At 38.5% G+C, this 24,456-nt stretch overlaps 1 protein-coding gene across 7 annotated transcripts in view; it reads left to right on the forward strand.

The window, feature by feature from the left end:
- FER (FER tyrosine kinase) overlaps positions 1-24,456 on the forward strand; it is a 200,385-nt gene that overhangs the window by 129,234 nt on the left and 46,695 nt on the right. For all 7 annotated transcript variants that reach the window (XR_012042274.1, XM_072860242.1, XM_072860244.1 and 4 more), the window contains one exon: positions 15,320-15,443. Coding sequence is in view for 6 of the 7 variants with exons in the window: in XM_072860242.1 (XP_072716343.1) it covers positions 15,320-15,443 (124 nt within the window). In the remaining variant the exon portion in view is untranslated. The remainder of the gene's footprint in view (positions 1-15,319; positions 15,444-24,456) is intronic.

The raw sequence follows: 24,456 nt of genomic DNA on the forward strand, positions 1-24,456 counted from the left end.
AATTTAAAGTGAGAATTGCTAATGAATTTGGGGAAAAGAAACCCCATATGTTGAGATTTGCCAAACACTTGATATTAGTATAGAGCCTTGAGTTTGCATTGTCATATGGACTTGACTAACCTGACTGAAAAGTAATGTAGTAAAGGTGGAATACTAGTCTTAAAATTGTTCAGTGAGGGTTGCTGCATATTTGAGACGGTGAGTGCAGTCTGTAGCCTTCACCACAGGAATTTTCTAATGTAGATAAGCCTTTGTCAGGGATGGTTTCCAATATGAGGAACAGCAGAACTTTGTGTAAAAGTATGGTTTATAGTACTCTGTAAGAAAGCACATAACTTTTCTGTGATGCCACATCAGTCTAAAAAATTGAGCATTTTACTCATATTTTCTGGGTTAATTTGTTCATTTTTCTTTGCTCTGTGCCTGTTTTCCCAGTGGTTTTTTGTGCTTTATCCTGAATTGTTGACCTTAAAACTGAAGAAAGGGAAGTAATTATGAGGAGCTGCTTTGATATTCAGAACAGGAAAAGAACAATTTGCCAGTGTCTCTTAAGGCCGCACAGGGCATAAGGAGTTTTCATAACAGCTCATTTTTAGCAAATTTAGATGATGATCAGAGAGACTGCCTGGAATACTGCTAGCTTTATCTATAAACTGGCCAGAGTCCTGACTGACAACCTGAGGCAAATGGATGCTGGATTTTGATGGGGTGTAGAGGAGAGTATCAAGAAAATGGTAAAGGGGTTGACAAAGCCTGGTTCCTGTTCCTTTCTCCTTTCAGAGTGAACTCAGCATCTTTTCATGGAAAAAGACAGGAAAAGAAGAAACTAGAATAGCCTTCTCTTTTACCCTTCCTCACTATTATCTTCCTGGTCCCAACTTCTCTCTTAGTGATCATATAGTATTTCTGCTTTGAGAATAAGGGATTTTAATTCACTGAAACACTCAGGATCACTTAACTCTGTTTTCATCTGCTCTTAGTTTATCATGTAATCTCCCATGTAATCAGAAACAAATTGCAGGAGTCCCTTTAAACTTTGAATGTTTTTTTCTCTTCCTAGGTTTGGGGGAAAAACAAATCAAAATCAAATGTAATCTGTAAGATGCAAAAAGCAATCCCAAACCACAAAATTCTTTCTTCTCCTTCTTTATGTTAATTTCAATTTACTTGAATTTTAGCTTGCTCTGAAAGGAGAATTTATTTTGGAGGTAGGAACTTCACATGTTCGTGAACTGTGTGTTCTAGAGTGGGGCATTTTGAAGATAGATGTGTAATCTTGTGGTGCAGTTACCACTTCATGCAACTATTTAAACAGTTCATTTTGTAGAACTTTTAAAGGTAGCTCTGTCCCTCCAGCAAAAAGAGTCTGCACAGGTTGTCAAGACAAGCACCGTCATCATGCCTGCACCAGCTCTATCTGGAAGGATTTGTCTAATTGACAGTAGATGCAAACTTCTTTATAAGTTCCAGCGGTTGATTCAAGGTAGTAGAAGGAAGCTTGTACTAACATTTTTGTGACCTACTCCTTTTAGCTGTTGGACTGTTTAATCACATGCTGATAGCCTACTTTGACACAGTCCCCCACAACGTCCTGCTCTCTAAATTGGAGAGATACGGATTTGATGCGTGGACTGTTCAGTGGATAAACGATTGGTTGGATGGTCACATGCAAGAGGGTCGTGGTCAACGGCTCAATGTCCAGATGGAGATCAGTGATGAGTGGTGTCCCTCAGGCGTCCATGCTGGGACTAGTGCTGTTCAATATTTTCATCAATGACATTGACAGTGAGATTAAGTGCACCCTCAGCAAGTTTGCAGATGACACCAAGCTGAGTGGTGCAGTTGACATGCCAGAAGGACAGGATGTCATCCAGAGGGACCTGGACAAGTTGGAGAAGTGGGCCTGTGTGAACCTCAGGAGGTTCAACAAGGCCAAGTGTAGGGTCCTGCACCTGGGTCGGGGCAATCCTCGGTTTCAGTACAGGCTGGGGGATGATGTGTCTGAGAGCGGTCCTGTGGAAAAGGACTTGGGGGTAGTGATGGATGAAAAGCTGGACATGAGCCGACAATGTGTGCTTGCAGCCCAGAAGGCCAACCGTATCCTGGGCTGCATTAAAAGAAGCATGGCCAGCAGGTCAAGGGAGGTGATTCTGCCCCTCTACTCTGCTCTGGACCTCACCTGGAGTACTGCGCCCAGCTCTGGAGCCCTCAGCACAAGAAGGCCATGGAGCTGTTGGAGCGGGTCCAGAGGAGGGCCATGAAAATGATCCAAGGAGCTGGAGCACCTCTCCTACGAGGACAGACTGAGAGAGTTGGGGTTGTTCAGCATGGAGACCTTATAGCAGCCTGCCAGTACTTAAAGGGGGCCTATAGGAAAGACAGGGACAGACTTTTTAGCAAGGCCTGTTGTGACAGGACAAGGAGCAATGGTTTTAAACTAAGGGAGGGCAGATTTAGACTGGATTTAAGAAAGGAATTTTTTACAGTGAGGGTGGTGAGGCACTGGAGCAGGTTGCCCAGAGAGGAAGTGGAGGCCCCATCCCTGGAAACATTCAAGGTCAGGTTGGATGGGGCTCTGAGCAACCTGATCTAGTTGAAGATGTCCCTGCTCTTGCAGGTGGGTTGGATTAGATGACCAGTAAAGGTCCCTTCCAATCCAAAGCATTCTATGATTCTACTATCTGTTTCAGGTTTCTATTTAAACATTTTTTATAATCAACATAGTTAAAACTACATCCCCAGAAATATTTTGAATGAATTTTCTTTTTGCTAAGTCAGGCATTCAGAAATAGGCAATTCAAGAATCTGGCTTGTCTGTTGAGTCTTTATTTAGCTTCCTCTAGCGTATATATTATGATAATGTAATACATTATGAGTATATTACATGTTACATTATAGTACGATATTATGAAAATTAGATGTCCTTTCTGTACCAGATCCTTACCTTTATGCAGTTCTGAACAGTTTCCAGGAGTTGTTTCTCATCTCCAAATCCATTCTGTGGCCATAGGCCTTTTTTAGTCTATTCTATCAGTGACCTGCTCTGAGTGTGATTCCTACACCCCCTCCCCAGTGGGAATTTCTGAACATTTTTCACTCTAATACTAAACGCACTGTTGACATTTCTCTGAAATACTAGTGTGCATTCCTGATACCACCAAAGAATTCCTATTTGATAATGTATAAGTGGCTGCAAAAAAGGCAACCCCCTACTTAACTGGACACAGAGTTTGTGTTCATTGTTTTATTTAGGCTCATGCTGACATACATTAGGATAGATTTGCTGAACACTTGCAGCTGGAAACAGGTTGAGCTATGCTTGTACATATAAACAGGTATGAAAACATCCAGTAATCTAATAGCATAGGGAGGTTGTCTGAATTAGTTATCAACCTTGTATGTTCAGCTTATATCTAGACATACATAGCTAGCTTTCAAGGTGGGGTTCAGCAAGGTCGTAACATCCATCTTTGCAATTGGATAAGGTAACCTGTTCAGATTTGTACTGAATCATTTGGGATGCAAATTGCCTATGCTATTGATGCAGAAACAATTCAGAGGTGACGGGTTTTATTAGCTCAGGTGCAGCACTGCTTGATTTCAGCTACACTGGCTCCCAGGCACGTTTAGAAACAGCATAGCCATTTCTGTAGTGCCTGTAACAGGATCTGATAAGCCATTCTTAACCCAAGCTCTGGGGTTACTTCTGCACCCTGTTCATGCTATCCTACCTTCAGCTGGCTTTGGTCTAGCTTGGCTTGCTCACTCCCTCTGTTCTGAAATTAAGGTGACTCCATTGCTACTTTTGATATGTTACAGCACTTTTTACTTCCACAGGGCATGTTAAGTCAGAAGCATTTGCAAATAAAGCCCAGCATTCTGCCTGACCTAGGAGGCCCTCTTTTTGGCCTTTGTTGGAAAAGGGGGCTACACGGCATAAAGTGGAGAAATACCTACAGATCCAGTACAGCTGGTGCTGAGGTAGAGCTGGTACAACCTACTAAATCTTAACTGACTTTTGTGGAATTACTCATATTTTCTGTACATAGTGATACTTTAGGCTATAGCACCAAATCACGGCTGACTCCATATATTTCTGTTGTTATTTGCAACAAAGCCAACAAGCCCATTTATAAGCAAAGTCTTGGTGCTGAGACTGAGATATGTATAATTTATTTGTTGGTATGATGCACAATATTTATATTATCTGAGCTTTTCTGCTAAATGAATTACCATCTTGAATAAAGGAGAGCTGATGCTAATAGTAGCTGAAGTACATGTACTCTCTGGCTTACCTGAGCCTAAGGTTAGTGTTGCTGTTTCTGAGGGGCAGCTGATTTCATACACTGGCCTGGAATGCTGAACGATGCTGAAAAAAATGTTAACTTTTAGTTTCATGTTATGTGATTCAGCTGCTGTGTTTTCTACTTTATATGGTGGGTTTTTTTCTATTTCCTGTTTCTGGAGGCAGTGAGATCTCTATAGAGATCATTCAGGTTTTTTTCCAATTGTTTCTCTTTAGAGATCCCTTAAAACAAGGGACAACACAGCAGGGCATAAGCAATCCAGGAGGTTCCTGGAATGCGTTGATGATAACTTCCTTCTCAAGTGATAGAGGAGCAAACGAGGAGAGGTGCTATGCTGGATCTTGTTCTCACCAACAAGGAGGGGCTGGTGGGGAATGTGAAGCTCAAGGGCAACCTTGGCTGCAGTGACCATGAAATGGTAGAGTTCAAGATCCTTAGGGCACCAACGAGGGCACACAGCAAGCTCACTACCCTGGACTTCAGGAGAGCAGACTTTGGCCCCTTCAGGAATGTGCTTGGTAGAGTACTATGGGATAAAGCCCTGGGGGGAAGAGGGGCCCAAGAAAGCTGGTTAATATTCAAGGATCACCTCCTCCAAGCTCAGGAGCGATGCATCCCAACAAAGAGGAAGTCGGGCAAAAACGCCAGGAGGCCTGCATGGATGAACAAAGTGCTCCTGGACAAACTCAGACACAAAAAGGAAGCCTACAGAGGGTGGAAGCAAGGACAGGTAGCCTTGGCAGAATACAGAAAAACTGTCCAAGCAGCCAGGGATCAAGTTAGGAAAGCTAAAACCCTCATAGAATTAAATCTGGCCAGGGACGTCAAGGGCAACAAGAAAAACTTCTATAGGTACATCAGTGATAAAAGGAAGACTAGGGCCCTCTCTGGAAGGAAAGGGGAGGCCTGGTTACCCGGGATATGGAGAAGGCTGAGGTACTTAAGATTTTTTTGCCTCAGTCTTCACTGGCAAGTGCTCAAGTCGCAGAAGGCAAGGGTAGGGACTGGGAGAATGAAGAACCACCCACTGTAGGAGAAGATCAGGTTTGAGACCATCTAAGGAACCTGAAGGTGCACAAGTCCATGGGACCTGATGAGATGAATCCGCAGGTCCTGAGGGAACTGGTGGATGAAGTTGCTAAGCCACTATCCATCATATTTGAAAACTCATGGCAGTCTGGTGAAGTTCCCACTGACCGGAAAAGGGGAAACATAACTCCCATTTTCAAAAAGAGAAAAAAGGAAGACCCGGGGAGCTACAGGCCAGTCAGTCTCACCTCTGTGCCTAGCAAGATCACAGAGCAGATCCTCCTGGAAACTATGCTGAGGCACATGGAAAATAAGGATGCGATTGGTGACAGCCAACGTGGCTTCACAAAGGGCAAATCGTGCCTGAGAAATTTGGTAGCCCTCTACGACGGGGTTATAGCGTTGGTGGATAAGGGAAGAGCAACTGACGTCATCTGCCTGGACTTGTGCAAAGCACTTGACACTGTCCCGCACGACATCCCTGTCTCTAAATTGGAGAGACATGGATTTGACGGATGGACCACTTGGTGGATAAGGAATTGGCTCGATGGTTGCACTCAAAGAGTTGCCGTCAACGGCTCAATGTCTAAGTGGACACCAGTGACGAGTTGTGTTCCTCAGGGGTCAGTATTGGGACTGGCGTTGTTTAACATCTTTGTCGGTGACATGGACAGTGGGATTGAGTGCACCCTCAGCAAGTTTGCCGACGACACCAAGCTGTGTGTCGTGGTCGACACGCTGGAGGGAAAGGGATGCCATCCAGAGGAACCTTGACAGGCTTGAGAGATGAGCCCATGAGAACCTCATGAAGTTCAACAAGGCCAAGTGCAAGGTCCTGCACATGGGTCGGGGCAATCCCAAGCACAACTACAGGCTGGGCGGAGAATGGATTGAGAGCAGCCTTTAGGAGAAGGACTTGGGGGTGTTGGTTGATAAGAAGCTCAACATGACCCAGCAATGTGTACTTGCGGCCCAGAAAGACAATCGTATCCTGGGCTGCATCAAAAGAGGCATGGCCAAGCAGGTCGAGGGAGGTGATTCTCCCTCTCTACTCCGCTCTTGTGAGACCCCACCTGGAGTACTGCGTTCAGCTCTGGGGCCCCGACATAAGAAGGACATGGACCTCTTGGAGCGAGGCCAGAGGAGGGCCACGAAAATGATTACAGGGCTGGAGCATCTCTCCTCTGAAGACAGGCTGAGAGAGTTGGGCTTGTTCACCCTGCAGAAGCGAAGGCTCCAGGGAGAGCTTATAGCAGCCTTCCAGTACCTGAAGGTGGCCTACAAGAAAGATGGAGAGGGACTTTTTACAAGGGCATGCAGTGCTAGCTCAAGGGGTAATGGCTTTAAAGTGAAAGAAGGTAGATTTAGGTTAGATATAAGGAAGAAATTCTTCACTATGGGGGTGGTGAGACACTGGAACAGGTTGCCCAGAGAAGTTGTGGATGCCCCCTCCCTTGGAAGTGTTCAAGGCCAGGCTGGATGGGGCTTTGAGCAACCGAGTCTAGTGGAAGGTGTCCTTGCCCATGGCAGGGGGGTTGGAACTAGATGATCTTTAAGGTCCCTTCCAACCCAAACCATTCTATGATTCTGTGAAAACTTTTAATGAAGTTTGCATCATCTGCCCCATTGGTTGTATTGTGCATCCTCAGTAGCTGACTTGCCAGAAAATTTCAGATTTGTGTCCTATCTTGCAGTCACATCCTGAATCTTTACTGCACGCTGTCAAAAATGAATGCAAAAAAAAAAAAAGGTCAGTCAAATTCTAGACAAATTCAAATTAGAGAGATGGTGCAGATTTTTAATAGTGATAGTGACTGTCTGGCTTTATTTTCCATTCAATTCTTCTTTTTTTCTCTGGAAGATAGGCTTTAGACAAATAAGTTATCTGGCTCAATACCCAGCTGTTGCTAAAGCCACCTTCTGTCTACCCTACAGTTTTTCTTCACACAAATATGACCCCTGTCTGTTTCTCTAGTTTTTGTGTCTCTCTTACTTTTTCCTTTCCTCTTGCACTCAGCTATGCTTCCACCTTCCATTTTTCTTTGTCTCTACTTCTCTGCAACCTGCTGTGCTTCTGCCTCTGCCACCTTCTCTCTTGTTGGGCATGTTACCCTATGAACCAGACACCCCCCTGTGGATTCCTTCTCTCCATGTATGTCCAACTTCACCATCTCCCGCTGAGCCCTCTTGTAGTACACATGCACATGTACACATACAGACCCCATTTCTTCTTCCTCCCTTCCCCTCTTCTTAGTCTTGTACATTCACATGTGCCTCTGCCCTCCTATTTGCTGCATGGTTTCCAGCTGTGAGGATATTAAGAGAAGAAGGGGAACAGTCAGATTCGTTTGGGGCATAGGTGGTGGTGATTAAAAATTCCTTTCGGCTCAGAGCTTCTCTATTTTATAAAACAAGACCAAAGCCCCACTATACAGTCTTCTTTTACTGTAACATTTGAGACTAGAGTTTGATTTTTATCTTTTTAAATATTTTAGGCTCTGATAATACTATATTTTGTATCAAGATTGCACAAAAATAAACCAGCTAGTGGATGGAACTAGAAAATCTGTTTGAATAAAAACAACCAAACATAAAAAATCAGCGAAGTGTTTTGGTAGCTGCAAGAACTTCTGTATGCATCTTATTTCTTTACTTTTATTTGTTGGTATTCCTTCACATTATTATTTTTGCTTTACCTAGAACAACTTTTAAGTAAAAATATTTATTATTTATTTAATGTGTCTGCATTTAAAAAATGTTCATTGTTTTTCTTCAGATTAAAAAAAACCCTGTTCTTCATGTATGTTTGTTTCACATGGGCCGTCACTACTGTGTAATCTGGAATCCCTTACAAGGCTAGTGATTACTGGTTTTGAAGCATAGTCCAATTATAGGAATTAATGAAACAAAACTGAATGGGAGACTTCCTGAGGGAAGATGATTTTCCTTTTAGTTAATTTCTGAAGTAGGTTTATCTACCACTCATAGTCCTATATCCCCATAGCCACAATACCAACACATAGAGTCCAAGTAGTCTGGGCAGGATTATTTTGTGCAGCACAGAGGACAAGGGACGCTGGCTATTGATGTCTTGCTATGATTTATGGTTTCTTCCTGACAGACAATGACAGACTTGGTTTTGGACAGGCATTTATGCCATTTGGGAATAAGTAGTTAATGTGGTAGGATCATTGGCATCACACTCTAGCTTATTTGATTCACCTTAAATCTAAGGCAAGGTTGCTGACCATTGTCAATATTTTCCTCATTTTGAATATTGTATGTCTGTAGTCTATCATCCCATTAAAAGGAAGTGAAATAGCACATATAATGTGTTGTAACCTTCTTCGCATCTTCATTTTATTGTAGTGTAGCTATTTTGTGGTAATGAGTCATCTCCATTGTGGTCTTATCACAGGTCTTCTGCTAAAAAGTCACCTGCGTCTCAGTCCTGGTGCAAGCAACATCTTCTCTGTGTTTACCTATCTGTTGCTGCTAATCATGTCCTTGGCTCTCAATGAACGCCGTTCTTTTAACTCTTTTTTTTTTCTTTCGTCTTTGTTTTCATATAGGTGCATTTCCACTCATACTTCATTACTGCCATCGTTAAAATTACTATGGCAAAACTTTGCATTATTATAGCAACTTCTGTTTGTTTTGCTTAACAGGAAAAATGAAGTTTTAACTGGATTTCACAACAGTACTCTGCAGGCAGTTGAAAAACCTTGGGTTTATTTACAGTTTCTGTTACTACTTAGGTAAAATTAAAAAAAAAAAAAGTGAAAGCACTGCATTACACACAAGTGATCCATTAGTTGAAAAGTGAAGGCACACTATTTTAAGGAAAATGAGTGCTTCAGCATTTCTAAACCAGTATATTTTTAATAGTTTGTCAAATAGCTGTTTACTTTTTTAAATAACTGTCTTTAGAATTGCTACAGATACATGTTTACTATTTTAAATTCATAGTTTTAAGTAGCTGTGTTTGAGTTTGTTTTGTTGATAATGTATATGGGATTAAGATACTGGGCAATAAAGAAACTCTAAATTTCTTATGTTAGTCAAAAGACTGACCATATGAATCCTTAAATTTATAGATACTTATAGGTGCAGATAAAGGTCATTTCAATAATATTATAATAGCTTATAAAACAAATATAAATATGGAATCATGGAGCTCCTCTGTGTTAGGTGACCATTAAGTGTTATGGCCAGAAGCATGCTGCATCTGCATGATTAATGTGTGTATAAATGTAAGAAGAATTAAGTGGACTCTTTAAATAAACTGCTACTTAACAAGGCTGTTTAATAAAGGAAATTATCCCACTTTATTAAAGGTTATATGTAAATAATAATAATAATAATAATAATAATAATAATAATAATAAAATTACATACCATTCTTAATAATTGCTGTTATGTTAACACATTTATTAATATTTGTGTAATATTTATAACATTATTAAAATTATATACTATATAGAGATATATAAATAAGGTATGTCTATATATCTAGATATCAATAAATGGGATATTTCCCACCATAAGTTCACAACTGTATTTTAACTATGTTCAATATCAATACTGGCTATCAGAATAATGCCAAGAGTGCCTAGAACAAGTAGGTAGGTACCATTTTGGGCACCAGCTCAGGAAAACAGTGAAGTATGTACTCATAGTTGATTATAAATGCCATTAAAGTCAGAGATTGCCATAATTAAATATATTGTAAACTGATTTAACATATTTCATTGCTGTTTCTTGTATTCTGATTTCTTCTCATAGATCACAAATAGTTTTTTTTCTCTTGCAAGACATTAGCTTACTTTTGTGTGCACCATTAAGTGAACTGTTATATTGCCATAAAATACTACTTAACGTACAGCATAAAGTTTATGCTATAAAGTATGGCCAATACTAGGAGATGCTGATATGTGGTATTTTCACTCTCTTAAAATTTCTGCATATAATGAGAAATAGTTCACATTCACAGTGAAATACATGAAGGGCTGTTTTCAGGAATCCAGTTACAGCAGGCTGTTCTCATGGAGCTTGTGCTTATGCACTACATTTTGTCATCTACTTAGTAAAATAATTATATCATATTAGGCAGACACTCCAGTACTGTTATTTATCCTCCTGTAAACCCAAAACAGGCAGTCGATTTCTGCTTAGTGGTAGTACTATAATGGTCTAATTATTTCTATAGTACTTAGAGTGGTTGGAGCAGAACTCATTTCCTGGTAGTGTTGTGTGCCATTAACTGGAATAACAAGTAGCCGTGTAGAATACAATGGAAATTCCACATATAAGAGAAAGCATTACTTGCTATTATGTAGTCATCTAGTTTTGTTTCAGTTGTTTCGTAGTCTAATAGGTCTGTTTATTTCATTTTTATCAACAGCTGTTACATTGGAGATAATGCTCTGACACTATGTGCTGCAAGTAGTGAATTAGGGCTTTCTATATTTAAACTTGTTTTAATAAGCACATAAAGATATTACGTAGCTACAGTTCTACACTGAAGGGTTTGTAGTGAAATCCTCCTAACTCAGCTTTGAAGGTATTCATGTGGTTGCTTTCCTATGAAGATGAATAGCTGGAACATTGGCCACAGTAGACAGTAAAAGTCAGAATTTACCAGTAAGAGTAATTCTGCTAGTTAAAGGGCAGACACGTAAGCCTACGTTGGTATCACAATGACGAGGATAATCAGATTTAACCTAAAATTACATATCTTGTACAGAATGAGATGTATATCACTTTGCTCTTTTATTTTGTCTGCAACTAACAGTGCTTTCAAATCAATATTGAACAGAGTGTTTAAAAGACATTTTTGTCATCTGTATGCAAGGACAGATATGAGAAAACAGAACTGCTAGTGAAAACATACCTTTGCTGACTTTTTTCACTATTGAGACTCTGAGATAGGTTAAGATAATTTTATTAAAACTGTGTTTTGATGATAGGCATAAAATACACTGTATACAACTCGAGGTATACTGTGCTGGTTTTGCTCAAAACTCTACAAGTTCATGCAGTACTTGCCAAACACTGAAAATTAGCAAATCTAAAGCACTTCCTGGTGGTATGACTGCATTGGAAAGTTACAGGCTTGTACTCTGCGAGTTTGACATATTCTGATGTAAGGAACTGGGCAGCTTTTAATTCTGTTCAGAAATGAACTGATGAAAATTAGGATCTTAATCTGATTGCCTGAGCATATTAGAAACAAATTTATAACATGTATTATTTCTAAATTTTTTAATGGATATGGTTAGTTTTTATTTTGATACCTTGTTATCTTTAGTAGCTTGTTATTTGAGAACAGATTTTTTTACTGTTGATTGTGGAGAGCAGTAACTCATTTGTACAAAGAATTATACGAATTGTGAGGAGTACGAATTTAGACTCACACTGGTGTTGTTATAACACTTTTTATAAATAGACCTTTCTTACTTACGACTTGTTCCTTCATTTTTAATATGACTGTGTGAGAAGGCATCTGTTTTTTTAGTATATCAAACTGAGCTTATCTGTCTTTTCAGTTCTTCCTGCAGTAAGTTGTTAGAAATTCTCAGTCTTCAATATTGGAACATTGATTGATTGAGGGTAGGGGTTTTTTAGGATGGTCTTACATGTTTTTTCTGTAAGCTTCCTTGATTTACTGTTCTCATTCAAGTAATGCCACAATTTGTCAAGATTGGAAGACTTTCACATTCATAAAGGCATATAATCATACTTACTAATTAAAAGATGATTCCTATGTACAGAACAGTGAGTTCTCAGTATATAAACAAAATAATTTTCATCAGCTTGTTTGTTTGTGTTGGAGGGGAGAATTGCTTAAAAATTATTGTTAACTGTCTGCTGTAACCAGAATAATTCTGTTTACATGTGTAAGAAATGACACATATTTCAATGGAGTGTTTATCTTCCTTCTTTCTGGCAATACCTACTTTTTGCCACTTACACTACATCAGGAAGCTGTCAAATTAAAGGAAGGGTGATCGTTACCCAGTCCAGTTTGCAGTAGTATTCTGTTCTTTTAAGATTTCAGTACAATTTAAAATTCAGTATCCCAAGGTTCACCCTGTCAAACTTTGGAGATGTAATGTGTGTAACTGTCTTTTGTAAAACAGAGAGTATTTCAAATTGGCTTTAGAGTCAAGGGCATGCAGTCAACTCTTGATTTTCCATCTGTGTGTTACCCAGCCTGGGAATAAAGGGCATCGTGGGCTCCATGCATGCCAGCAGCACTACTGGTGTACTCAGGATGCAATATTTGCTTGCTAACCTGAGGGGTGCTGGTTGGCCTAACATGAGAGCATTCGCTGTGTTGTGAGTAAAAAGATCACTCACCTTTGCTTTCATCTTTGCACTTTAACAATGTGTTCTGGCAGTCTAATTTTAAATACCTAGATGATCCACAAGTTTGGATTATGTGGTTTATACAAACCCTTTGTTACTCTTACACATTGAAAATAGACCGTATATGGTTTAAACAGACTGTGTTTTGCTGTTATGTGCATTGCTTTTTAAAAATTGCCAGAAATCTGTCACTGAAGAAAGGATGTATCAGATAATTTTATTCACCTATTTAATTGGAATCAGAGCGTTAAGAAAATTGGAGGCCAGTAACTAGCGGTGTACCCCGGGGTCAATACTGGGTCCAATACCGTTGAACATCTTCGTTAATGAGCTAGATGATGGGGCAGAGTGCACCCTCAGCAAGTTTGCTGATGACACCAAACTGGGAGGATGGGGTTGATACACCAGAGGGTCGTGCTGCCAGCCAGAAGGACCTGGACAGGCTGGAGAAACGGGCTGACAGGAACCTCATGCAGTTTAACAAGGAGAACTGTGAAGCCCTACACCTGGGGAGGAGCAACCCCAGGCACCAGTACATGCTGGGGGCTGCCCAGCTGGAAAGCAGCTTTGCAGAAAAGGCCCTGGGGGTCCTGGTGGACACCAGGGGTTGAACATGCACCAGCAACATGCCATTGCTTCACAGAAGGTGAATGGTATCCTGGGCTACATTAAAATAAGTGTTGCCAGTAGGTCAAGGGAGGTGATCCTTCCCCTCCACTCAGCACTGGTGAGGCCACACCTGGAGTCCTGGGTCCAGTTCTGGGCTCCCAAGTACAAGAGGGACATGGACATACTGGAGAGAGTCCTGCAAAGGGCTATGGAGATGACGAAGGGACTGGAGCATCTCTCCTATGAGGAAAAGCTGAGAGAGCTGGGACTGTTCAGCCTGGAGGAGAGAAGTCTCAGGGGGATCTCATCAATGTATATAAATACTCAAAGGAAGGCTGCAGAGAAGACAGAGCCTGGGTCTTTTCAGTGGTGCCCAGCGACAGGACCAGAGGCAATGGGCACAGACTGAAACACAGGAGGTTCCCCCTGAACATCAGGAAACACTTTTTCCCTGTGTGGATGACCAAGCACTGACATAGGCTGCCCAGGGACGTTGTGGAGTATCCATCCTTAGAGCCACTCAAAAGCCATCTGGACATGGTCCCAGGCAACCAGCTCTAGGTGACCCTGCTTGAGCAGGGGGTTGGACCAGATGACCTCCAGAGGTCCCTGCCAACCTCAGCTATTATATGATTCTGTGACAATAGAGTGGTTTTGGGCTTTCCTCTAGTATTATTGTGTTTACAAAAAAAGGAAGCAAGTGAAATGGAAACAGTGGTTTTTATGTATAGTTTATCAGGTGTTTATTTTCTGGGTGTTTTCATTAAGGGACAGCCTATAAAGCCATCATATCCAGATCATCTGCACTAAAAGAAACCTGATCCCAGGCAAAATGAATAAACAAAGCAGTTCACAGTTAAGGTGCTAATCCATTTTGCAATTACTCCAACGTAATATTTGAAGGACATTACATTTACACTTCATAACAGCAGACTTTTTTCTTTAATGTTCTCTTATTTTATTTCTTCTTTATTTCATTCTATATATGAAATATAAATAGAAATGCCGTCCTAAGAAAATCCCATATGAAACTTTTAATATAAAGTGTCTTTTCACATTGCTAAGAAAGGCAGTATATAAAATTGTATAACTGTTCATTACTTGAAAGAGAGAATTGCTATAGTCAATTCAGTGCAAAGTGAAAAGAAACAAAGATCGGAACAATGGCTAGCTGCACACTAGCAAATAAATAGTGTGATGTTGAAAGCTCCACTATGATTTTTTGTCTTTGCCTGGAACAATAAAATACGTTTTAGAAAAAATCTTAACTACAGTTACATCAATCAGAACATGGCATTGCATTATTTGTATAATGTCTCCCCTGTTTATCTTTGTCCTAAATCAATTTTTAGAAACTTATTTTGCAAACACAAATTCCCTTTTGGAAATCCTTCATGCCGACCCCTTCCCCTCCTCAGGCAAGAGGACAGCAACTTTGTTCCTCCAAGGCAGAAGACTATGAAGTCACAGTAATAGTTGTTTGCCTTGAATTGCCAGTGTCAAATATGTAGTTAACATTGCCCAAGAAGTAAAACACTTTGTTACTGCTCCAAATACATCTGTGTAGAATTTGAGAAACACCACTGCAAATGATCAATTAAAAATCAGTTACTCTCATGTAACTAATAGGAGCTAACCTCTTTATTCACAATTTTTATAAACCCCTAGAGCAACCATTCTGTGATTAGAGAAGTATATCACAAATTATCAATTGTTTTTGTCAACAATTTTCATATAAGTCTGTATTTAATGTACACTGGTGAAGATTTTGGGTATATCAAAAACATGCTGTGCAGTTTTCACTTTTAAGCACCTAGTATTTAAGGGACATTAGGGAAACTGCATTTTAAAAGGTGAGTTCCTTTCTTTTAGGCTAACCTCAAACTGATGGGTCGAGGAGAATAGCTAATAGCTGCATTTTGTTTGGTCTCACACCCCTAATGAGAGATAAATGTGAGTATCTTATCTGTTGTGTCTCACTGTCCATCCGTCTGTTTTTCTAGGAGGTGATTTCCTGTCCTTTTTAAGAAAAAAGAAGGATGAGCTAAAAACCAAACAGCTGGTGAAATTTTCATTAGATGCTGCTTCTGGTATGGCATATCTCGAATCTAAAAATTGTATACATAGGTAAGGAAGGTATTTTTTCTCACTATTGTAATTTTGATCACTGGAAATGCTAGCTGTTTAAGTGTATATGGTGCTTGTTATCAACAGGAGTGATCCCTACAATTTAAAAATAAAGACTACACTTTTTCTTTTTCTGAAAGGAGGTCATTATTGCTTGTCTAATTCAAAACTGTTCTGTTCATTTGGGTAAAAATAAGTACTACATTATTTGATCTGTATAGTTTGTTGCTATTAATATAAGTTAATAATGATTTTTAACCATAATAATTTGCATTATAAGGAGCATAATTCATACGGTGACAATGAATCATGGCAAAGAGCTATCTGTGAGGCTTACATCCTGTCTGAAATTTACTGATACTTGCATGGCCAACAAGTTAAGTTACATTTGAAGTGTGTTTCAGAAAAATCCACAGGTTTCTCAGATAATAAAAGGAGAAAAACTAGAGTTCTGTATATTAAAATATTAATTGCCTGGACTGCTTTCTCTGAAATATGGAAGATTATCAGGCATTATGCTCTTGGTGTACCTAATTTCTTTTCCTACCATTCCTTTTTGTTGTTTCTTCTCCAGATTGACTCTGCTGTGGAGTTCTTTATACTCAGTTTGTATCAAAGGGAATGTACTTAATTTCCACCTATTTTTCTCTCAGAATATCACAGTATATACCCTGCTACAATGATATGGCTGAAATATGAGACATAAACACGATGATAATCGACTTTACAGCAAAATTATGAAGAACAAGTATTAATTTGTAATATTGATTACTTCCGCTTCGCATTGTGGAACGTTTGTAGGTGAACTGTGTGCTACTTCACTTACATAAGCATCCCATTTCATATTTAGCACCATTCTGATGAGTGCTGTTATTGGAGACCTGAGTGGCATTTCTCTTAGATTTTTATCAACAGTGAATTGTTCAGTTGCAGTCATGCAGGCCAAGAAGTAGATTTATCTTTAAAAACATTGTTCCAATCAGAGTAAGCTCAAAAACTATTTATAAAATCTTATAGTATTATTGTAAGTGTCATTTATATATTTTTTGCTCTTTTTTGTGTTCGACTTGATTTAAGGAACCTTAAATAGGATAGTAATCTTATGCTGTTTCCAAAACTTGGAAAATTATTCTGAAACACAAGTTAATTCAAACATTTCTGCAAGATCATGATATATAAGAAGCACTGAAGGAAAAAAACCATAACTCACTACATAAAACTATGGAATATTCCTTTTGGGAAATCCCAGAAAAGAATTGTAAGCACCATGGGGAAAAATAGGATTAAGGTCCCAGCATTCTGTCATGGTAGAACGTGTTTCAGCCTGGCTCTGTTCGCCAAGAAAATAACGGCATAAAAATCAGAGCAGGTAACAGCAGTTGTGATTTACACTAGCCTCATAAATGCTCTAGTGCTTAATAATTTCTGTAACTGTCAGATCAATGTTAAATCAGAAGTGCCTGTTTAGAATTCCTGTGTTCTTAGAAAATAAAACCAAGGGGAAAAGTAATAGCTGAATAACTAAAATTTATTAGAACTCTATTCTGTAATGTCTTAGTTGGTAATTGCAATTGCTGAAAAAGAGTACAGTATTTATTCATTAAATGATGGTGTGATGCCTGCAAAATATAAATAATTTTAGAAACAATTATTTTTGGAGAAGTGCTATCCCCACCTCCCCCTGTTTTTTTTTTAACTCTGGAAAAAGTATATCCCTGCTCATCTATGTGGATTAGTACTGTTCTAACTACTATAGATGACAATGTGGCTTCAGTGTATCTCTGAAAGACGCACTGGCGGTTAGCAGTGAACAGGAAAAGCTTTTAAGGTGTGTTTACAGAGCTAATAGTGATTCAGATAATTTATTTCAGAGAGAAGATATATGTAGCAATGTCTTACCATATGAAGATTTCATATGTTTCATTGTTTTCAGTTAGAAAGCTGAATATAAATGTGTCATATAGATCTCAAGTCAGGAAAAAGAGCTGTAATCTAATCTGTTTTGTTAGTGCCATAGACCTGCCAATGCACGGAGCCTGGGTTACACATACTATGGTACAAATAGGGAAAAAGTTCTTTCCCCCTGTTTACTTTTTAACTTTCAAAATCTTCACAGAAGTTGTTTATTATTATCACAGGTTCTCACAGGAAGTCATCAGAGAGAGCTACCACTTTCCTTAAAGGCAGAAACAAAATTTTTAGTAAACCTACCCTGAAGAAAACTACAGTTTTAAAGTACATCTGAACAAGCAAACAGTATATTCAGGAAAACTGCTTACTTTTATGAAACACACAGGTTAATAAATCAAAATATGCATTTTCTATTATTTTATCAATCTTATTTTCTTGGATATGCAAGATTATTTTTGGTTTTATGTGCTTGGCCATAATATGTGCTTATTATATTTAAGAGCTAATTCTTCTGAATTTGATAGGTAAACGTAATGAAAAGTTCTGAATCAGGACAGCAACCAACCGAATTTAGTGATTTTAGCAGTAATGACACAGGCACTTCTGCATGGGGGTTTTTTGAGTTACTAATACAGGCTAATTGGCAAATGCTTACTCTAGGAAAGTAGGTCATGAAGTTTTAAAATGTGTTTTACCAAAGGCTAAACTGCATTTTAGTAGGATTAGCATACATAAAATTTTTCTAGGTTTGTTCCCTGTTTGAGGAGTTTGAGCATTTATCCAGGATTTCTGGGCACCCTGGGGGGTGGCTGGAGATGCATTTGCCTAGAAACCCTGTCTGCCACAGAAGCACAGAGCATCTGTTGCTTGCTGAGTACTTTGAACCTGTTGCACACTAGTGGGCACAACACTCTTGGTGCTGTGCTGCAAATACACTAAACAAGGGAATGACAAGCTAGCAGGGAAAAGTCAAACTGTCTAGTGCTCTGTAAGCAAGCTCTTAGGTATTCAGGATGCAGAACCCCACTGAAGTTTCAGCCCCTCCTTACCCGAGCACTGAAGATGCAGCTATGTGACTGCATGTTCTGTAAAAGGAATTTGGGAGGCCTCGTTCCCGCCTTTTTAGGTCAGATAAGACAAATTAGTCAGGAGTAAATTTAATGTTGAGAGCATGTAGATTAGAATGGAACAATTTAATTCATAGTAGGAAGAAGATTTAGCACTATGTAAAAAGAATAGTAATTTTCTGAAAGAACAATAAACTTGGTCTTTTTTGTCAGAAACTTCATCAACTGAAAGTGGTTCTCAGGTAAAAAAGATGTAAGAAAATTAACTAGAGAGAAAATGGACTAAGCAGTGGAATGTTTTTTATTTTGTTTAAAAGTCCATGGGCTCTGATTGCTATTACTTAAGAAGGATCAGTAATATATAATTAGAAATAGTTTCTACTATGTAGGTTGCAGCAAAACAAAATTGTTTTGCTTCATGCTATTGTTTTTCTGCAGTATTCTATTCGTTGTTTTAAAGATTTGTTCAGAATCCTCACATTTTTAGTAGTCTAGGTGACCATAATTCAGTACCATATACATTTCACTTGCTGTTTATGTGAAACTAAAGGCTGCTCAGCAGTTTATTAAAGTTATTTTTAATGCCTCTTTTTAGTTGTAGCTGCACTAGCTATTCTTAGCCTTTATATTTTAAAATTCTACCAAAATCAGTACTGGCTTTCTGAAATTGCTATTTGAGTCATATTTTCACTTAGCCTTTCAGTAGTGGGGCCATTGCAACAACTAATCTGCTCTTTATTGTCTATTTTTATGTGTGCTATGGTGTTCCAGTAGGTGCAAATGTAAAGTTAAAATTTGACAGACTTAGAATGCTTAATGCATGTGAGTGATTATTTGATCTGCATTTTCATCTCCTCTAGCATCCAGATATCACTTGTTCTTTGCTCTCTTTTTGTTCTGTTTAAAGAGCAGAAATGAGTGGGCTTCAAGGAAAAAAAAAGCTGTATGAAAAGATGTTATTAAAAGAAATAAAAAGAGTGGTTGAACATATGCAGAAGAATGTAGTCATTTCATCTCCATTTAATTAACATGGGGTTGAAGAATTGTTTCTTGCTTTTCATTGTTACCATATGCTATTGTTTAGATAGATAGTTCCATTTTTTCTGTAAATTAGAAACACAAGATAAGGATGGAGATATGATAATTTCAGTTGGTTCAATGAGCATTTATGAGTGGTCTTCTCTTCCAGTATTTGATTTGCATGTGATGAATGTATTTGTCCATAATTTATGTTTAGTTTCCAAACCAATCCTGTGGGACGATAGGACAGAAGCAGCAACTACCTGATTCAGAGAAGCTGGACAAACCTATTGTTTGTTTTATTTTCCCCTCTCTTTACCACCATCATTTTGTAATGAAAATAATTCAAATTATGGTAAAACTCCATTGGAAAAATATTTTAATATTGAGAAAAGGAATTATGTGTAGGATTTCCTCTGTTTTTATCATTTGATAGCCAGTAAAACCTTTCAAAATCAAAGATACAGTTAGGTCTTGAGAATATTTCTGTGTGGAAAATTGTGTTGTAGCTTTATCTACAAGTAATACATATATAACTCTAATTGAAACTAGCAGAAATATTTTTCTTTTTTTTCAGTTAGCTACTGTGCTCCTTGATAATGTTCTGCACACAGTTGCACTGCCTTACTTGAGAAGTAGATTGATTTTTACCTTGTTTAAAAGCTTTTACAAATACACTAAGAACCAGTTTATTTTTTAAAATAATTTAATGTGAACCTCCTGAGGTTCAACAAGGCCACGTGTAAGGTTCTGCACCTGTGTCGGGGCAGTGCCCAGTATCAATACAGGCTGGGGGATGAATGTATTGAGAGCAGCGCTCAGGAGAAGGACTTGGGGGTATTGGTGGATGAAAAATGGGACATGACCCAGCAACGTGCTCTTGCAGCCCAGAAGGCCAACCGTATCCTGGGCTGCATCAAAAGAAGCGTGGCCAGCAGGTCGAGGGAAGTGATTCTGCCCCTCTACTCTGCGCTGGTGAGACCCCACCTGGAGTACTGCATCCAGCTCTGGGGTCCTCAGTACCAGAAAGACATGGAGCTGTTTGAGTGGGTCCAGAGGAGGACCACAAAAATGGTGAGAGGGCTGGAGAAGAGAAGAATCTGGGAAGACCTCATTGTGGCCTTTCACTATATAAAGGGGACTTATAAGAAAGACAGAAAAAGACTTTTTTACCTGTAGTGACAGGTAGCAACAAGGACAAGGGGCAACAGTTTGAATCTGAAAAAGTTTTATATTGAACATAAGGAAGAGATTTTTTACAGTGAAGGTGGAGAGACCCTGGAACAGGTTGCCCAGAGAAATTGTGGATGCCCCATCATTGGAAGTGTTCCAGGTCAGGTTGGACAGGGCTTTCAGTAACCCGATCTTGTGAAAGATGTCCCTACCCATAGATGATCCTTGAAGGTCCATTCCAACCCAAACCATTCTGTGATTAAACAAATTTGAAGATGCAGTATTAGGAGAGAGATATAATAAAAGTTAGGATCTTAAAAGTGATCAATTAATAAACATTCCCAATGTCAGTTTTTCACTGAAGTTACCAGCAGTAGCCTTCAACTATGCATCTGCCAAATGTAGTGTAAAGTTGGTATTCGATTCAAATGACTTATTTTCAATATATGCACTATGTGTGTAAGAAGATATGGACTAATTGCATTCAAGGTGTATTCCTTAGTCAAGTTTTCCTTTCAGTCAGTGTATTTATGTTCTGGAAGTCTCTTGTATTCTGAATTGAAGAAGATGTGTTGGTTGGTAAGATGATCATGTTCTGTGGTCCAGTTCTTCCATTTTTAGTCATATTACTACTGCTTCTTTTTGCCTTAGTTTTCTAGCCATTACAAACCCCACGTTAAATTAAAAGTGGTGGGTTTAACTTCATGCTATGAAATCCTGGCTCTGTGGATGTTAGTTCAGGATTTCTATAGTTTTCATTAGATACATACCATTTATATTAATTGCATATAAATTACTGGGAAAATACTTGCTTCCCTGTTACTAATCTAGTTTACCTGACCTACTCTGCTCCCAGAACTTTTTATCCTCTTCAGTCTGGTAACTGCTAATGTAAAGAATTTTGGAAACAGGTGTCAGAACTCTTTCATAACCATGAATGCCTTAAGAACTATACTATATAGTTAAGTGAGTCTTTCCTTTCCTGTGAATCTTCCATTTCTTCCTGGGACAGTAGCTCAGCTACCACAAAAAGGATGAAAAGTGATCTTACTCAATTTAGCATAGGTGCTGTTCAGTTTAGTGTGTCAATCGTGATTCAAGTCTCTTAGGAGCAGGAAAGTGATGGTTTAGCTCCAAAACTGAGCAGGTCTCCTTCCTCAGGAGAGAGAAGAACCTGCCTTCTTGATTTCTCTACCTAAATCCAGTGGAAGACAGGAGCTAAATAGTTGTCTGTGCCTGCTTTTGGCTGGCTCCAAGCAATTCAGTGCTGAGTGGAATGGCTGCTTTGTTTCTGTTCCGAAGTAACTGATTCTCCTTGAGCACAACGTATTTCTCAGAATACTGCATTTCCTCCTGGGCAACTGCAATACCTAAGACCTTTATTGTAGTTTCTGTAATTTTCTGTGCTGGTGATGACTTATGAAGAAAGACTTATTCCATTGCAATGGAATAAGTTTGCCTTTCTATAAACTAGATGGACTCTTCAAGGTTTATTGTGCAAGCATTAATTTGCCATTATTAATTAGCTTTTTATGATTCATTCAGAACTGCACGTATAAAATTAAGTGATGATGTGAGATTCCATTTCTATAGCTTTCTTTCATAGAAAATATTTAATCATTTATTACTGAATCTAAAAATTCTATACTGTTGCATTAATAATAATAGTTGACCATGCTTCAATGAATAAGTCTTTCAGAGAATTGTCAGTAGTACAGTTGAAACACCAGATAAATGTAATGAATAATCATAATTTCAAGCCTTATTTATAAGATGATGTCTCTGCTTTATATAAAATGATGTTTCAAAGCATTTTTTTTACAATATGAATATTAGAAATATTTCCATTCTATTTAAAGTTAAAACCACAAATGGGAACTTTGATGAAGAACTGTTACTTTCTGTACGCCACTTTATATAGATATGTTCTTAGTGTTAAAGAAAAAAGCCACCAAAATTTATTCTGTCATATCTATAAAATAATTTTTAGTCAAACTTTGAATTTGATTGGCATATTACAGTACTAGTACCATGTATCGAGCTTTTATTTCTTAATATGGACTTGCTTTATGCAACCTTACATGTTGCCTCTTAACTAGTAAGCTTTTTTCCACTAAAACCAGTATTTCCACTGACTTTATTAGATTATAAGGATACTGTGTAATTATAGCATTGCAGGTTTTACACAGGTTATTGATTATTTTTCATTTGGTCTATTGGTCATAAGAGGTACTGATGGAAGAACCATTACAAATGCATAGTGTTTATTTGGACAAATGATCCAGATTGCAAGTATACAGGAAGATTGAAAAAGCCCTCATTCTCCCATCTCTGTTGTGGGTAGCTGAGGATCTGTCTGCTAACAGTTTCCAAAAAACGTAAGTTCAAAGAGCACTTAGGGAGTCCTAGTTGTTGCTAAGCAAATTAAGGAAGTGTTGACTGTTGCCAAAACAGTGCCGTGGCTCCCCTCGCCCCAGGCACTCTGCTTCTAATACAAGAAGGGAATGCTGCACCCATCTTAAGGCTGCGGTGTTTGCTGACACTCGGTATTGGAGTCTTCAGCCTGTCTCTGTGCTCCAAGGGTGGGATGCTGTTGAGGTAGTTGGACTGCACAAGATCCTTTTTTCATCAGTGGCTATTAAAACTGCATTCTATCAATACATCTATCATAACATCTATCAATACAAATGTGTCAGTACTTTCAATGCTCCAGGAAATTATTGTTCGTAGTTTTCACACTACTGTTTTTCTTCAAAATGTGGTATTTCCAACGCTAAAATAACTAATACAGTGCTCTTCAACTGCTGCCATCTAGGAGGAGAGACAGGTGAACACTGCTATGTTTCACTCTGCTTGCCATATAGGAATAGATCAGACTATTATATACCTGGTTTCAGCTTTTAAAAATAGATTTTCAAGGGTTTTCGGGGGGGAGGGGGTGTTCTGCAATTTACAGTCGTCTCCACTGTCACATTGGTAAACATGGTTTGATCCTAGAGAAATCCATTTACAATTAAAGTTGAATCAGTTCTGAATTGGTACTTCTGGTTGTCTGAAGTCTTATTTGAGTGACATGATTATTTATTTCCTTAATGAGCTTGTATGATTCTGATCTGAAAGTATTAAGGAAAAAAACAGGGGAAACATAAGTATCCAAACCCATTAAATTATATATTAAGAATATTGTATACTTTAAACTCATTATAATAAATTAGAGAGATTATTGAATTCTAAGTACGCCGTAATGTAAGTGGATGTGAACTATGATGAAGAGCTGCTTCTGAATAAAAAGTGAGCTTCCTGCTAATCTATTACCTGTTTCCCTAATCTATTGAATTCTGGAATGGCTGAATAACAAAAGATTTTAAAAGGGAGAGGAATACAATTTTTCCTTGCAGACTGTGTGTATTTGTTGTTGTAGGGGTTGATACTGTCTCCCCTTGTGTGCTTTATTTGAAATTGACCCCAACCTCTATTAAAATCAAATTAGCTATCTCAGATTTAGCTTTGCCACAGCTGCAAAATGCTTGTAATTAGAGTAACAGATGCATGGATTTGGATGGTCAGAATATGATATAAGAAATGTCTGAATACATTTTTGTTTACTGTAAATCTCAGCATATCATGCTGTCTCAATAAGACCATGCTATCTTTCATGTATTCTTGAATTATGCTTGATGCAGCCCTGTTACCAGAAGAGTCAGTGGTCACAGTATGTAGGAAATATATATTTGAATTGTGGCTTTTTGGTGTTATGGTGTTACATAAATAAGCAGTAGACTACACATATGATTGTATTAACTTAATGACTGGCACATTAATGATAGAACTGGAAGTTCTGG

The sequence above is a fragment of the Ciconia boyciana genome, chromosome 4 (assembly GCF_034638445.1).
Source record: "Ciconia boyciana chromosome 4, ASM3463844v1, whole genome shotgun sequence".
Taxonomy (NCBI): Eukaryota; Metazoa; Chordata; class Aves; order Ciconiiformes; family Ciconiidae; genus Ciconia; species Ciconia boyciana.